The following is a 15370-nucleotide window of genomic DNA, read 5'->3' as shown; positions in this document are numbered from 1 at the left end:
ATGAAATTGCTGCCTTTTGTCCAGCCTTCAATGCAAATAGGACAGGTGAGATAAGATCTGAGCACGGCAACGCTTGTCCTTTTTGCTTAAAGCCAGTCTGGGCTTCTACTGGTGGCAAAACACTCAAAGGACCTCATTTAAAAGCAAACAGAAGATAAAAAGAGGGAAAGACAAAGCATTAAAAGCTGCTCCCCTTCCAGCAACGTGTCTCAACGGTTTGTCACAGGGAGCGTTTCCATCAGGTTACAGACTGATGACATACATTTTGCTTTGTCTTACGAGGGTGAGGGGGGAGTACTGCGAGATTAGACTGTATTAGCATATATACGATCAAAGCTTGATTATGACATCTAGTTACAAAGAATAAGAAATACGTTTCCTGTGGCTCAGGAGACATACCGGCTTATATGGCAGCACTGGCTGACAATCTCACATAACTAATGTAACCCGTCTTGCTAAGATAACATCTGCCTCTGGAACAATAGGTTAGATTTCATGAGGTGTTTGTACAAAGTAAGACAACAGTCCTCTTCCTGCAGCGTGTGCTATTTGCGGAGCCTACTCCGAATATACGTTGCCAGAGCATTGCCGTTTCTTTTCATCCAGCTGTGGATGTGTAGTAAACAGCCATGGAACATGCTTATCTCGCTGTTTGTGAGCTAGACACACGTTTTTGCTCAACAAGTGGAAACACTTTCCTTTCCTGCAAGCCTATCTGACTCATGCTTAGGAAAGGCTACTAACTAAGTGCCAATCCCTTTTGTAATGCCCATCACACCTTACTACTGCATAGTAGGGAGACAAACCGAACTTTTCAGTTCAAACCTTCATCTCCTCCTTGGACAGGAAGCTGAATCTCAGACCTTGCCTCATGGCTTTGTGGAATCTGAACTGCAGGGAACTCCACAGCAGGACCTGACTGGAGGCATCCTGGTTCTATCACTGCCTCAGAACGGGATTTCAGCCTTACCCCATCTCTCGCTAAGGCCAAGAGTAAAACTTGTGCTTATTTAAAGAGAAGCAGAGGTAGACCAACCAAAAGGTTTTGACAATCCCACTCCCCATGTTTTAAAATAAGAATGCTAAGGAAAAAGCAGGAACTTGGAGAGAGGTGGATCATTTGCATCTTCCTTGTAAAAAGATTTTTGGGTAGGAAGAGAAGGAAATGTAGAGAAACTGTTGCAGGTTGAGGCTATGTTTAACTACACTTTCACAAACAACCATGAGGAGCAAGGCAATAAGACTTACAAAGAACTGTACTAGCCTGAGATAAAGCTTCATTGTCCAGCAAGCTGCTTCTTAGAAACAAACATTAATTAGAATGACAGACAGAAGCTGAACTAGACTATATCCAGGCTCCTTGATTCGATGTACTTTGATCGCTTGCCTTGAACTTGGAGGGATACATTTTAGTCCCACTTAAACGGACACCATAGGAACCAGTTGAAAATGAGATCTGTTTATAAAACCCCAAAAGACTGCATAAAATTAATAATAATAATAATAATTAATAATAAAATTAATTTCACTCTTCTTTTGTGGACTCAAACTGGTTTAGAACTGTCATTCAAACTCATTAGCACACTTCCAGTCCTTTTTACAAATTGTTAGATGAATATTTGTTTTTACCTTGGGTTTAACATATTCAAGCAATAACTGTGGTTGTATGCCCATGGAGAGCAGGAATCAGCATGGCGTTTGGGAATACTGCTTTAACATGTTCTCTGTAGCTGTGTCATGCTAAACCACTGCAAAACAGGTGACATGTGAGCATGGTACATCGTCCTTAGCAGTTGGCATTTTACTGTGCCGACAGAAATAAGTTTCCAAGCCAGGTCAAAAGAAACCATTAACCTTACACTGTATGTATTTGACCTTAAAATTTCTCATCTGAGGACAAGGTATTTCCATAAATCGTTAAAAAGTAACCTCTCTAAAGATTAGAAAAACTTAGCCAAAAATTTGTAATATGAACAGTAGGGACAAGCAGAAGTAGTTCTGGTTTTGAAGGAATAGCAACATTCGCTACAACTGGGAAGGCATCCACGAGGACAGCTGTAACTGACAGTTTGCAGTTCTTCCAAGGAATCTCACAAAAAAAGAGTCAACGGCTTACGGACACATCACTCTGCCATGTGACGTGCCACTCCTTTTTAATCAGTTGGGTTTCCACACAAGGTACTGAATATTATTCTATTTACATTCAAAAATAGCATTTTTGTCTCTTCAGCACACAGTGGGAATGCCCATAAATTAGTCAGTAGAAACCCTTCTAACACAGGTGGAGGACAGCTTTGTTGATCTCTGGGTTTGTCCAGTCGTTCCGGATATCATCCAGGTGATTATCAAAATCTACAAGCGTCTCGTAGGACTTGCTGTCCAAGAGAGATGCAGCGATTCTCTGGGCTTCGGTCCAATCTTCACAAAAATCACTAGGATGTAAAATAACCAGGAATTAAAAGTAATCACAAAGAAAATCTCCACCACCTCCTCCGCTCCGGAAATTAAGCCACACCCTCTGCAACGTGGTCATGGTGGTCATACCACTGCCTGGCTGCACAAGCCTTCCATTCTCTTTCACTATAGCAAAAAACAGCTTTAAAAGCACTGTCAGCTACACCCACCGCCCTTACAGTGTCACTGATCACGGTCCAAGTTTTGCCCTTAACAGGCAACCCCATTTTCCTTACTACCCGAACACAAACAAACTCTGAAGTTTACTCACACGTGCGGGTCCTTGCACCTCCACTTGTTCTCATGAAGCTCATACACATGAATGGCAGGCTCTACGCATTCCATCGTAAACTTGGTGTTATCAACCTGTTGTGCAACAGGAAAACACCACCTTAGTCTCTTCCTCAAGATCCCAAGTAAAGAGATGATATAAAAAACAAAGTCAGTTTTTACAAACAGGGCACCTTACACTAACTCGTCCACTGTTCTACCCTCGAGTGAGCCAAATTTTACACATTTAAACTGCCAACATCCTTTGTCACTGCAGCAAGGACACAAAGCACTGTTTGTTTCATAAAAGACCAGAGTTTAAGTCACAGAAGGGGATCTGAAGTCATGAAATACACTGCCTTCCCTCAAGTCTTGCAAGCAGAGAAGCCCTTCACTTCCTTTGAGACAGCAGAGAACTAACCGCAGTCTCTCTGTAGACTTACTAAGAACTTCACTGGCTACAGGTCATTGCATCTCTTCCCCAGAGCATTTGGAGGGAAAGAGGAAATTAGTTACTTCACTATTAGAGGACCCAAAGAAGAGCATTTAAATGGCTAGTCCAACACCGCGGTCATAACATTAACAATACAGAAAGCGGGGCGGGGGGGAGCAATGAAGTAATTTACCATTATGAGCGCTGTATCGTTAAAGCCCTCTGCAATTCTGGAGGCCACCTTTTCCGCAACCTGGTTTGGACTGCAGCAGAAGGTAAAAGTAACTGTGTTACGTGAACCATGACATTTCAGCTGACACCAGCAGGAAATATGCTTAAAGAGATGTGAAAACTACACTGCGTGCTTACAAACAGGAACAAGATATCGAGCTGATGCTACACTTGATTGAAGTCAGAAGGCCAAGAAAACCCCAGCTCCTCTCTTCAGCACATGATCTCGATCTCAGCTATGCTTAGGCAAAGGGTTTTTGAACAGCAAAATGCTCACTGCAGACTTTATGTGGAATGAACGTTTTGCAGCCTCCTACCTTCTTCCACCAGACCAAAGACCACAGCCACTTTTGCCCTTGCAGGCATTTAAAAAAGAAACAGAGCTCACTCCCCAGTCTGCATTTGAACCCACTCACTGCCCAGCTTCTCTACCAAAATCAGATAATCTTTTAAAGAAAAACCTTTACCATGTTTCAAAGATGACAGTCTCTGCGTGGTGCCAGTTATCTTCAGAAATGAAATCGGAATTTAAAAAAAAGCAACCAAGCCTGTGATATTCTTTCAAACCTCAAACAGAACAGAGAAACTGTATCTTCTCCTTAAAAACGTCTCACGCAGATTTATTTCCCTTGTAAGGAAAGGACAAATAATGCCCTTATCCCTGTTAGATACCTTAGCAGTCACAAGTATTACTTAAAAAACCATACTTGTGACTGTAGGATATACATTAACAAAATAACCGGAACATAGCATAATACTTTAAACAAACTCTTCATATTTTCTTTGAATGCAAGTATGACGTACTCTCATTAGTCCTGATACTGGATTTGTCTAATAGATACAGGGGAAGATATTTGATACACATACCTAAAGCTATATTGTGGCTCCACAGGAAGGCCCCTTTATTGCTTATTGAGTAATTTGAGAGAGCTAGCAGGGAAAAAACCCCTACTAATCCTGGGGAAAATAAGTGAAAAGAGGTATTTCTGCTTGACTGACATCATCTTCCATTTCAAGAGCGTCCCTTTACCATGTAAAAAAATGCTTCAGTAAAACTCGGAGACTATTAAGTAGTTTAGTAAGAATTAGGTCACTTCTGAAAGACTTTCCAAAAAGATACTCAGAGTCATTCAAGTTTACAAGATACGTACTGCACAAGCTAACGCTCCTGCAAATTTTGGCTATTTCCCTGACAACTGTAATTAAACTGGTTGGCAGTCGTTCAAAGACTGGCCTTTTATAGTATCCACTAAAGAGGAGTGATTCTGGAAAGACTGGGGTTTCTGCACCTGAACAAAGGCCATATCCACCAGCACCACGAAGACAATGTGAAACCAGATGACAGTTGTCAAAGTTAATCAACACGCATGATTTATGTCGATGATTTTTGTTGGCAGAGTACAAAGTACAACATAAAAGAGCAAACAGAAGGAAATATTGCACCAACACACCTGGCATCTTTCACGCGTTCATTTGCCTGGTAATATCCAGCTATCACGTAGCTATTCTCTTTGCACCAAGAGTCAATCTGAAAAAGTAATTGGAACAATTAAGCCTAGGAAAAAAAAAAAAAAAAAAAAAAAAAAAAGAAAAACCCCTACAGAACTAAGGACATCTCATGTCCATCCTGCAAATAAAACAGTAATTGAATGATTACAATATCTTTGCCAAATGCTTCTTTAAATATATACTTATTTATATATATTTATGTGTGCACTCACACACAGACTTTGGCTAATTTAGCGAGATCAGAAAAACCAAATTGAACATTCAGAGAATGATGGAAAACATTAAACAAATGAAGCAAAAGAGCAAGAAGTTATCTCAGTCAAAGCCTGGCCTAAATTCGAATGACAAGACTAGTAAAGAGCTTCAGCAACGCTGCCTGGGAAAGGAGTCTAGGTCTTACCTATTGCTGTTTATGGCTATTTTCTGTTAGTGTTCATTTGACAGAGAGAAGTTAGAAAATGTTCAGCATGTAGATGTGTGACTGTACTGTCCTTTCAAAATGAGCCTGTTCATTTTATTTCTAACGTAATATTTCTAGGTTAAAGTGTAAGCATTTTTTACCTTAATTAGCAAATAAAGGTCAAAGTGAAAGGTAAATGCGAGGCAGAAAAAGTTTGCCCCATTTATCATTTTTTCAACCTGCTCCGTTACGAAAAGCCTTTTGTGATAAAATTGTTTTCCTTTGAGAGTTCACCTGCAAGGGTAACTAACCGCGGGAGCAACTTATCAAACCATGTGGGTGGATTCTCCACTCTTTTGAAATCTTTCAATCGAAACTGAACACTCTTCTAAAAATACTCTCCAGCTCAGCCACAAGATAAGGGCTCGCTGAAAGAGCTATTGGCATAAATTCTCTCATCTCCATTACAGACATGGTCAGTCCAGGCAGCTCCTCCTATATAACATCTGTATGTAAATGCAAAAACGTATGCATTTCTTTGCATGTGATTTACACAACTTTTGATTTACACAAGTACAAAAGTTATGTAGTTTTCTTGTGGTGTTTTTTTTGGTTTTTTTTTTTTAAGTGCAGTTTCAGCATGCGCACACTGCTGTTCTTTCTGCTTTATGCTGGATCTGAATTCCTCCTGCTGAGTCTGTCTTGCTTTGAAAATACATATATATATATATGTATGTATGATGTTTCTCCTTATAACTGAGGATATCAATTCAGCATAATAGAGCCCTGAAACATAGAAGTGGAGAAAGCAGCTAGAATTTTCCTCTGCAGTCCCTAAAGAGCATGCATCAAAACCCCCTCAATAGCTATATTAAAATGGAGTCCAAAAATATACCTGATGCTGACCTGTCGCATCCTGCAAGTCAAAAAACCCTCATATTTAGCAATAATTATAGTATTAGACTGCATAAACAAACAAAAAAAAAGCCAAAGCCATGTGAATAATCCCTCCTCTACAAGGGATGACATGGATTTACGTGATAAAAAAAAAAAAAAGGCTGCCTAGCCCTGCTATAGCTGAGGGCCAACTGCTGTTTCAATTACAAACCCATTTTGAGGGCTTAGGACTACGGTTTTAATTATTAGTGGCTTGAAAGCTTGGCATTAAAGCCAGAAGACCAGGCACTAAAATGAATAATAATAATAATAAAAAAAGTCCATCAATTTAAAAATAAAAATCCTTAGTTCTAAATTAATTTTTCTTGCGTACTGAAAATGGTCTTAAAAAAAGAGAGTATGATTTTTAAGTTCTCCGTTCCTTAAGTGGTAACTAAAGACTGCTTCTATTAAAAAAAAAAAAAAAAAAAAAAGGAAAAAATCTTTTTGGAATTAAAGCTGTTTCCACCTGCAATTTCCAAACACTTTCTAACTGCGGCACTGTCACCACAGGTAGCCTTAGCATCAATTAGCCCCTGATATTTTTAGTCACATCCAGCCCTGAAGAGGGCAAGCCAATGGGACGACAAATTGTATCTTGCTTCCACATGGTGCATGTCACCCCTGAAAAATCAAAAGTGGCCTGCCCTCTGATTTGCTGCGGCCACCAAAGGTGGGTGGCAGGGGGGTTTATGAGAGCCCTGGGAGAAGAAAGGCTGTAACCTACTGCCATCAGACCACTGTTTCAGGCAGCAGGGAGCCAGCCATGCGGATGGAGGGGGAAGTGCTGCATGGTTTGGTTTTTTTTTTTTTTTGAGAAGATGCGGTTGCAAAACCACATCAATTAGCTGAGAAATTCAAAGGCACAAAAAACCCCCCATATGAAACTTAATTCACTTTTTCTTTAATGACTCCATTATTGAAAGGGATTTAAAACCGACAAGCCAAAGCGCAAATTAAACACACACCCTTCTGCTCTCTCCTCCAGAGCTACAAACCTTCAAGCACTGCTGCGTGTTTAATAAAATCCGATTTTGTTGCTTCCTTGTACCTAGGCTGCTGCTAAAGCACTGCTCACAATTTTTAGAGGTTACCACATGGACAAGTCCGTTTGAAAGCATACCCTCTATTTTCAGATTAATCTGGAGACTATTTCTCCCATTTGATGTTCTGGGATAACTCAGGTCAGAGAAAAGGAGGTGAAGCTCGTGGGGCTAGTTCTAGAAAATCCTCACGTGTATGACCAGTCAACAGGCTTGACCAAGAATCAGCAGTAATTGAACTGGAAAAGAAACAGATCCCATCGAAACCTGTCAAAGCTTCAAAATCCTTTAGAAACAGGGGCACTTCGCTACAAACATCGAGTTGCAACCATGCTAATCCCACTGATTTATTCAGTAACCATGCATTATGTTGTACGGAACAGGCGAGAGTGCCCTCCTTTTAAACCTTACGACAATAAAATCCAATTTTCATAGCTGCCATGCCAGTATTTATTGACACCTTTGCCTTTGTTTAAACAAAGAACAACAGCAAAAGGCCTTGGGCTCTTGTCAAGCGCTGTGTTTTAAAGCTGCCAAGTATCACAGAAGTCATCAAATGTGACTGCAAACAACGCTGTGACTTAGTAAGTCCTAATTAACGTGGGAAATGCTGAGGGGTTCCGATCTTAAACTTTTTGTATCAAAACCCAAGAGCAAATATGTAAGACAATGCCATGTCTTTGGTTCCATAATGATTTGCTTACTGTAGATGTGGCAAGACATTTCAGATGTTGCAAGAAACAGGATTTATTTCCTAATAATATGATCCTGTAGCAAGATCTACACTAGAAAACTAGACTGAAGGCCTAAAGTTCACGAAAATTCACTGCCACCGACCCTGTAGAAAGCCATCTAATCCCGATTTAAAGACAAACCCTACACATACTTTAAATATATTATACATGTTACTCTATACTTCATTAGCAACTTCCACTTACTCATTCCCAGAGGAAAAACAAATTACTGCTGTTCAGAAAGGTAAAGTCAAGCCTTGCTTACATTAAAGCAGTTACGTACAGTCTTTGTACATTTTCCCAAGCAGTAACATGAGAAAAAACCGTAAGGAGATAATGATTACACGACCAGCATACTTTTCTCTGTTACTCCTACACTGTTACACTGGCGTAAACTTACTTAAAACTGACAAATTTTGTGTGCTCCACAGCAGTATGGCAAACCTAAACTGCCAAGGCTCAGGCTCGGCCCCTGTTCCTGTGCCTCTGGCTGCATTTCATCATACCCAGGCTTCAGAAAGATCTCAAAATTCCCATGGCGTCATCTCAACTGGAAAAACCAGGAATTTATTTACAAAGGAATATTTTCTGATGAACCAATCTGTTAAACTGAGGGAAACGTTTAGGCCAAGAAGTCTAGAAGAATCAGAAATTAGTTACTTTTACAGAAATCAAAAAGGCATGGATTTTCTCCTGTTAATAATGACAAGTCTTTAAATGGATAGAAAGTCCAGAGCCCAAATCACACCCAGATCTCACTTCAGTGGTGGCTACACCTAGAGCAAAGGTGCCAAAATGCTTCTTTGCCTCCAGATTTGCACCAGCCCACCCCGACTCCCCGTTACAATAAAATCCAAACATGTTTCGCTCCCTCCGTTTTCTGGTTTTGACAAAGGGACTCTCCCCAAATGCCAGGCAGAAAGGAGCCGTGGCCCAATGCAGGATGGCTCCCAGTCTCCATGACCAGGGTGTTGAGACTGGAAAGCACCAGCCCTATGGTCCTGACATTGTTCTTGTCCTGCCTATATGACGATGGAGGGAAAATGGATTATCCCACAATGACTAATCGCTCTTCCACAGTGGCAGGCAAGGTAGGGGATATTGTAACGGGGAGTGCTTGGCTGCCCCAGCCTGTCCCACGGTTAACTAGTCAACAGCTAGCTTGCAAGATAGAAAGTGAGATTTCAAACCCAAGCCAGACCTCCAGTATGAAGACGCATAAATATTTTTTTTCCTATTTAGGCTAATGGTTTCCATAAATGGGGAAAGCACACTAAAATGAATTAAGAAATACATATGTATATGCATCTATACACTCTTACTTGGAGACAAGCATGCCCTTGTCCAATTAGCTGATACTGCTTTGAAGTGCCCTAAAGGTAAGCTGTGAAAAGCTCTTCCTGCTGCAGAAGAATAAGGACATTCCCTCTGGGAGTTATTTGGAGATAATGACACTGACAGAAGTAGCAGTTCCTCTGCACTGGCAAAGAAATTAGACAAAACTATGAGGCTTTGCAGTTTGCTGCTGCTTCCCCAGTGGAGAGCTGTACAGCGGGTGGACCTCCTTTGTTTGGTTTTGGTTTTTTTTTTTTTTTTTTCCACTTTACTTTTACCGCTCACCCCACAGATTTGGCTATCGCTAGTGTAGGGCTGGCAGAACTACCCCAGCCCCCCAAGTCCCCTCAGCACCGGCCCTTCCTCACCCCCGGCCGCATCCCTCCCAGGCCTAGAGCCTTACCAAGGTGAGGGCCACCTCCAGCATGGGTGCCAGAGCCAGGGTACCGTGAAAGAGCGGGATACAGTCGACGAAAAGCGAGGGAGGCCCGGTCTGGTCGCGACGCGGAGCGCCCGACGGCCGTTCGGCCACCAGCAGCCCGTTAACGGCGCAATGCGGGTACTTGGCGCCGTGCAGCACCATTTTGCAGTAAGCTTGAGTGGTCAGCTTCATCCTGCCACGGCAGACAGCCCCGCCGGCCGCCACCGCCTCACCGGCCCCGCTCCCCGTCCCGCCGCCAAGTGTCGTCAAACGCCGTCAAGCGCTGTCGTAAAAAAGCCAAGGCGGAGGGAAGGGGGGGGGGGCGGTCCTCCCGTATCCCATCAACCCCGCGGGTTAAACGGCCGCTCCTTCGCGGCTTCTCGCTCTCCCGCGTACTCCCGGCGTGCACCGCGCTTCCGCTCGGCCGCCTCCTTCCGGTCGCAGCCCCGGGTAGAGGACGGTCGCCAGGTCGTCGGGCCGCGGCGGGGCCGGGAGGGGAGTGACGGGGGGTGCGGGGGCTGCCCGCTCCCCGCCGGTGGTCGGGTGGGCCCTGCCCGCCACATTCAGCCGTCCCAGGGGATGGCGGGTGGCGCAGGGGGGGTTGGCGGCGGGGGAATGAGGGGCGGAGGGCTGCGGCCTTCCCCTTGAAGGAGCCGGGGTGTGTGTGTGTGTGTCGGTGCGGCGTCATATCGCCGGTGTCAACGGCATGTCGGGCGGGTGTCAGGCATCACCACCGTGGGTGGAGGGGCGAGGGCCTTGCTTCCCTGTGCTGTGAGGTCTACGCCAAGGTCAGGCGTGGGCCCTGGGCTCTGCGCTCACCTCGTGGGGTGTTCGTGGGGTTTTTTTGTTTGTTTGTTTGTTTGCTGAGGCCTGGGGCCTGTGAGAAACCCGTGTCCTGGAGTGGAGGCTTGGGCGGGGAGGCTGTGGGAGAAACCGTTAGCTGGGTGTCTGCCCTTCCCTCGGACATGCTGGTGTTGTTCACTCCTGGAGTGTTTCCTCAGCAGGTGTGAGATGTGTTTAGACTCGGCTCACTTGGGGCTCCTGGCTTGTGCCCAGGAACGATTTGTTACTGAGCGAAAGCAAAGCATCCTGGAACACTGACTTGAACATGAGAATGCCTTTGAGTTCAAATACAGGAGGCTGTGGGGAAAAAAGGGGGGAGAGGAAGACTCATCCAAGTAGCTCTAGTGGGGGAATGTCCCTGAAAAGCCCGGAGCAGTTCAGTCTGATGTGCTGCCCTTTGGAGAAGGGGCAAGGAAGCCTCTAGGCTGGCTTTTCTTTTTTATAGACTATTGGAAGATGGTGTTATTTCACCTGTGTACACTTGATGTCTTTACCTGATGCTGACTTACCTGCTGTTGTTTTGTGCTGACAGGATGTTGGCTTCCAGGGCATTCAGCCTCATTGGGAAGAGAGCCATCTCCACCTCCATCTGTGTGAGAGCGCACGGCCATGGTAGGTGGCAACCGTTTCGCCGTTTTAGTAAGGACAATAAAACAAGAGCTCTAGAGGAAGAACACAAAAAGCTGCTGCTGGGGTTTGGGTAAGGAAAGAATTGGGGTAGAGGGGGTTTGGTGAGGCTGGTGCCTTGCCTGGTGGCAGGACAGCTGTCTGAGCAGGCGGTGCCAGCAGATGGCATTGCGGAGGCGTAGGCAGGGCTGACGGCTGCTGGGGAGGCGGCAGGAGCCGAGGCCCAGGCAGAAACTAGGATGGAAAAGGTGGAGAGGGCTTCTAGGTATTTGGTAGGGGAGGTGATCAGTGTGACAGCTGGAAACAGAGATGGCCGAGACATTAATAAAGTAATTTTAGATATTACTTTTTATGTAGATCCTCCTTCTGCTTTATTCTTACACTCTTAAAATAGCACCTGCTTTAAGTACTCTCTCTTTTCCTTCTTCCTCCCTGATGAATGCTTCATCCAGAAGTCTTTTCCCTCCTGGATTCCTTAACTATCATCACGTTTTTGACTGCACTGTTGGTTTTTTTGTATTGTAACCAGTAAGGGATGTTTGTGCAAGAGTCAGAAGCTTGAATGGGCGTGTCTTCTGTTCCCATGTGCAGCTGGTGTTGTCAAAGCAGAGGATTTCAGCCTCCCAGCCTACGTTGACCGTCGTGACGTTCCCCTGCCTGAAGTGGCTTTTGTAAGGGATCTCTCTGCTCAGCAGAAGGCGCTGAAAGAGAAGGAAAAGGCGTCTTGGACTGCTCTGTCCGTTGATGAGAAGGTCGAATGTAGGTAGCAGGGGCTTTAACCTCACGGCTAGCAACCATGCGATCTGATCTGTTGCACGTTCATTGTTGACAGCTTTTACTAGAAAGTGGCAGGCGGTGCCTGTTGAGGTAGCTGCTAAACCCCGCTCTGTCCAGCGGCTCTGCGAGCAGAGCCGTGAGAGGAGCTTTGTTAATTATGATGGAGCTCCTTGTGTACGTGTGAGTGGAGATCAGTGGTTTGTGTTCCTGGGATCCTTGGTGCTGTTTCAAAAAGTTAGAAGCACCTGCCATGGTGTCTGTTAGGTGCTGGAAGTGTAGTTCAGCAATTTCTTCCTCGATCAGAAAACAAATAATCATTATATTTGTTTCTTGATTCCCATCTGCTATTGACAAGCCAGAAAAACATCTCTTCGTTATAATAATATGCAATTGTTAGTCCGGCAGAGTAAAATGAACCCTGTGTATTTGAATGTTAATGACCACTGACCGCAGCATTACCAAATTTCAGGTAATTAAAGTGCCAAGCAGGTGTTTTGACTTGCCAATAAAACCGCATCATCTTTTCTAACTGCTGTCATGGTATGCAAGTGAGAGCCTGATCTGTCAACAGTGCTGTGTCTACCCGTGTCCCAGTGAGAAGGTTTAAAACTCTTTTGGGAATCGCTCAAATATTCATAAGCACTCTCCAAATCTAATGCTGTTTTGAACTTCAGAATATTGTGGGCCTTAGTGGTGAAGCTGAGGGAAGCCTTTTGAGATACCAGCGTTCCCATTGAAATTATTTGTGCTAGGAAGCTTTGTGGTCAGTAGCCGCCCTGGGAATTGGAGGGAGGGAAGGAGAGCTCCGTTTCTCCTTCTGTCAGGCCTTCCCCTTTCGTTCAGCTTTAGGCTTTGGTCACCTCCCTCTGGAGAGCGGCCAGTTGCCTGCAAGTCACAGGAAGAGTAAAAGAAATGATTTGCTGCTTTTTAACTTGTTTGCAGTGTATCGTATCAAATTTAATGAGAGCTATGCAGAAATGAACAGAGGATCAAACGAATGGAAGACCGTCCTTGGTGCAGTACTCTTCTTTCTTGGTGTAACTGGTGTCATCCTCATTTGGCAGAAACATTACAGTAAGTAAATGCCATACAGTGTTAAGTCTTAAATGAAGAGCAAGATCAATTGATACCTGATGGGAAATCAGACAGTTCTCCATAAACTGCTCCGGGGGGGTCAGAATGCATGTGTATCGAACAGCTGTTCTGGTGACCACCTGGCAGTTGCTCTTTGTTAGTCTCTGAAACTCGGTTCTGGAGCTGTAACTTCATGGAGATCACCAAGTACGTAGCGTAAATATTCAGGAAGCTGACTTGTAGAAAGGTGAAGGTGGTGGAGAGAGTTTTGGTGAGAAGAGAGGAAAGGGAGGGAAAAGAGTGGTGATACACTAATGATCCCAGAGCTTCCTCCTCCTGTGAAACCTGCTGTCGCAAACGTTTATGGCTGCCTGGGTAGTAAACATTTGGGTTTCTGCCATGTTTGGCTTCCTTCCCAGCTAACGATCCTACCTCGAGGGAGCCTTCCAGCTGCCATGAGGCAGAGCACGCAGTTAAATGAGCTGCTCTCTGTCTTGAGGCTTCATCTACTCGCGGTGAAAGTTTAGGAGGAGGCTGTTGTCTTAGTACAAGCCTCTTCTGATGAACAAAACAGCTAGAGAATCAATGTGGGAATCTGGTCTGAGCTGAATCCTTCAGAAATTGGATGTAGGGAACGTAGGTTTGAACAGTGATGGCGTGCGTGTAATCAGCACTGGTGGCTTTGGGGGGGAAAAAAAGTACAAGTACTTTTGTTAGTGAAACTTGTACCTTGGTTCCCAACTTGCTTGTTTTGTATCGCCATGTAATTCTGCCTGCTTTTAAATTGTAGTGTACGGCCCTATTCCGCACACCTTCTCTGACGAGTGGCTGTCAGCACAGACGAAGAGAATGTTGGACATGCGGATTAATCCCGTGGAGGGCATCTCTTCCCAGTGGGATTTTGAGAAGAACGAATGGAAGAAATGAAGCAACTCAGTGGAACCTGCTCTGCTTGAATATGAAATGATTCCATCACCTGTGTGTGACCTCGTTGCTTATGTACTGGAACAGCCTCTCTGCCTACACAGATGCTAATAAATGTCTGGTTAACTTGAAAGTTTCCTTTTATTGGTCTTCAAATGCGTTTGTTGTGATGGTAATCTGTAGTGCGGGTTGAGGGGCAGAGCTTTCCCAGAGAGTCGTGTCATGGTTGGTATATAATCAGTTAAAGGGAATGTTTCTGGGGCACAGCCGGCAGTCCTGCTTGTGCAGAAGTCTGAACTACATGTAAGGTAAGCAGATCCCAGCCCCTGCAGAGGCTTGGTGTTCCATAACTGCTCCAAAAATAGCGTGCTGGCGCTCCAAAAGGCAGTGGCATGAGTCAGACTGCCGCAGGTTGTGGGGCGAGGGTCAACGCTGCTGTGTCTGTCTGCCCTGCTTGTGAAGGGAATGTGTTCTTGACAGCACGGGCAGGCTGCGAACCTCGCTCCAGTATCCCGTGCAGACTCTAGCGAGGAAGAGAGAATTACTAGGTCTAGTTCAGCTAAGGACAGGTTTAGGTGAACCCCTGAAGTGAGTTTCATGCCTTGCCTCTTGAGGGAGGTGATGGTGTGCAGACTGCAGCTGGGGGAGGGAAAGAAATGCGTTTAGTGGGAGCATCTCAGAGCTTTTATTAAACACAGCGGTCTGAATGAGTTCTGGTTCATGGCTTAACGTTTTCAGGGCCTGAGCTAAGAAAGCTGGCACCTCTGCTCTGCCTGTACCTGCCAAATTTCTCCTTTCAGCTGATGTGGTGTGTCCCGTAGGCTTTCTGCAGGCAAACTTCTGCCTTTGGTTTAAAAACACACCTCTGAGGACTAAAACAAGCTTCAACCCAGTTTGCTCTTTTCCTGATTTACAGGACCCTCATGGTTTTAAATCCACACCTGTATGTAGCAGCCGTGGAGGAAAGCCTGGGGGGGGTCTCAGCCACTTGTGACAGCCCGCTGTGTTGGGGGCTGGCCAGCCTTTCCTTTCCAGTCAGAGAAATTCAGGGAAGGTTGCTAAGGTGAGATGACTGAGATTTGGTGGGAGTGAAGCAAGGAGCTCCTCTTCCTGCACCCTCAGGTGAAATATTTGTCTCTGGGGTGCTGAGGAGGATGTTATAAGGATGGTGGAATCACAGACTGGCGATGGCTGTGGGATTTTCCCCACGCTGGTGATTTGCTTTTCTGTGCTCTTTGTGTTGTTCGTGCCTCTGGCAGGCTGATAGAACTGATCTGGGAGGGGGCTGGTGAGCTGCTAGGCATATCTGCTTTGAAAATTGATGTTTTGAAGCATATGCTAGAATTGCAGTGCTGTTTT

The 15370-nt window shown here is 44.8% G+C and overlaps 2 protein-coding genes across 3 annotated transcripts; one reads left to right on the top strand and one right to left on the bottom strand.

Moving 5' to 3' along the window:
- Window positions 1-1443: 1443 nt before the first annotated feature.
- Window positions 1444-10073, bottom strand: EMC8 (ER membrane protein complex subunit 8). The gene is made up of 5 exons (XM_049805744.1): window positions 9749-10073; window positions 4840-4916; window positions 3351-3420; window positions 2726-2820; window positions 1444-2432 (listed from the first exon to the last, which is right to left on the bottom strand). Exons 1-5 carry the CDS (start codon window positions 9956-9958, stop codon window positions 2273-2275), a joined length of 612 nt encoding a protein of 203 aa, XP_049661701.1. The 5' UTR covers window positions 9959-10073; the 3' UTR covers window positions 1444-2272.
- Window positions 10074-10122: 49 nt separating this feature from the next.
- Window positions 10123-14144, top strand: LOC126040814 (cytochrome c oxidase subunit 4 isoform 1, mitochondrial). Of its 2 annotated transcripts, none has more exons than XM_049805745.1 (5): window positions 10123-10234; window positions 11142-11221; window positions 11828-11995; window positions 12956-13087; window positions 13878-14144. In XM_049805745.1, exons 2-5 carry the CDS (start codon window positions 11143-11145, stop codon window positions 14012-14014), a joined length of 516 nt encoding a protein of 171 aa, XP_049661702.1. In that variant the 5' UTR covers window positions 10123-10234; window position 11142; the 3' UTR covers window positions 14015-14144. The 2 variants fall into 2 exon arrangements, with proteins under 2 accessions (XP_049661702.1, XP_049661703.1); XM_049805746.1 differs by having other exon boundaries at window positions 10193-10216.
- The last annotated feature ends 1226 nt before the right edge of the window (window positions 14145-15370 follow it).

The sequence above is a fragment of the Accipiter gentilis genome, chromosome 7 (genome assembly GCF_929443795.1).
Source record: "Accipiter gentilis chromosome 7, bAccGen1.1, whole genome shotgun sequence".
NCBI classification, from domain to species: Eukaryota; Metazoa; Chordata; class Aves; order Accipitriformes; family Accipitridae; genus Astur; species Astur gentilis.
This window is presented reverse-complemented; position numbering and strand designations above follow the sequence as displayed.

Bases quoted from the DNA above. Each gene is read 5' to 3' on its own strand.
- EMC8 (XM_049805744.1), bottom strand. From the start codon at position 9,958: ATGAAGCTGACCACTCAAGCTTACTGCAAAATGGTGCTGCACGGCGCC. The intron at 3,421-4,839 runs GTGTGTTGGTGC...CTTCTGCTGCAG, and splicing joins GAACGCGTGAAAGATGCCAG to TCCAAACCAGGTTGCGGAAA. The intron at 2,433-2,725 runs GTGAGTAAACTT...TTTACATCCTAG, and splicing joins AGGTGCAAGGACCCGCACGT to TGATTTTTGTGAAGATTGGA.
- LOC126040814 (XM_049805745.1), top strand. From the start codon at position 11,143: ATGTTGGCTTCCAGGGCATTCAGCCTCATTGGGAAGAGAGCCATCTCC. The intron at 11,996-12,955 runs GTAGGTAGCAGG...ACTTGTTTGCAG, and splicing joins CGTTGATGAGAAGGTCGAAT to TGTATCGTATCAAATTTAAT. The intron at 13,088-13,877 runs GTAAGTAAATGC...TTTAAATTGTAG, and splicing joins CATTTGGCAGAAACATTACA to TGTACGGCCCTATTCCGCAC.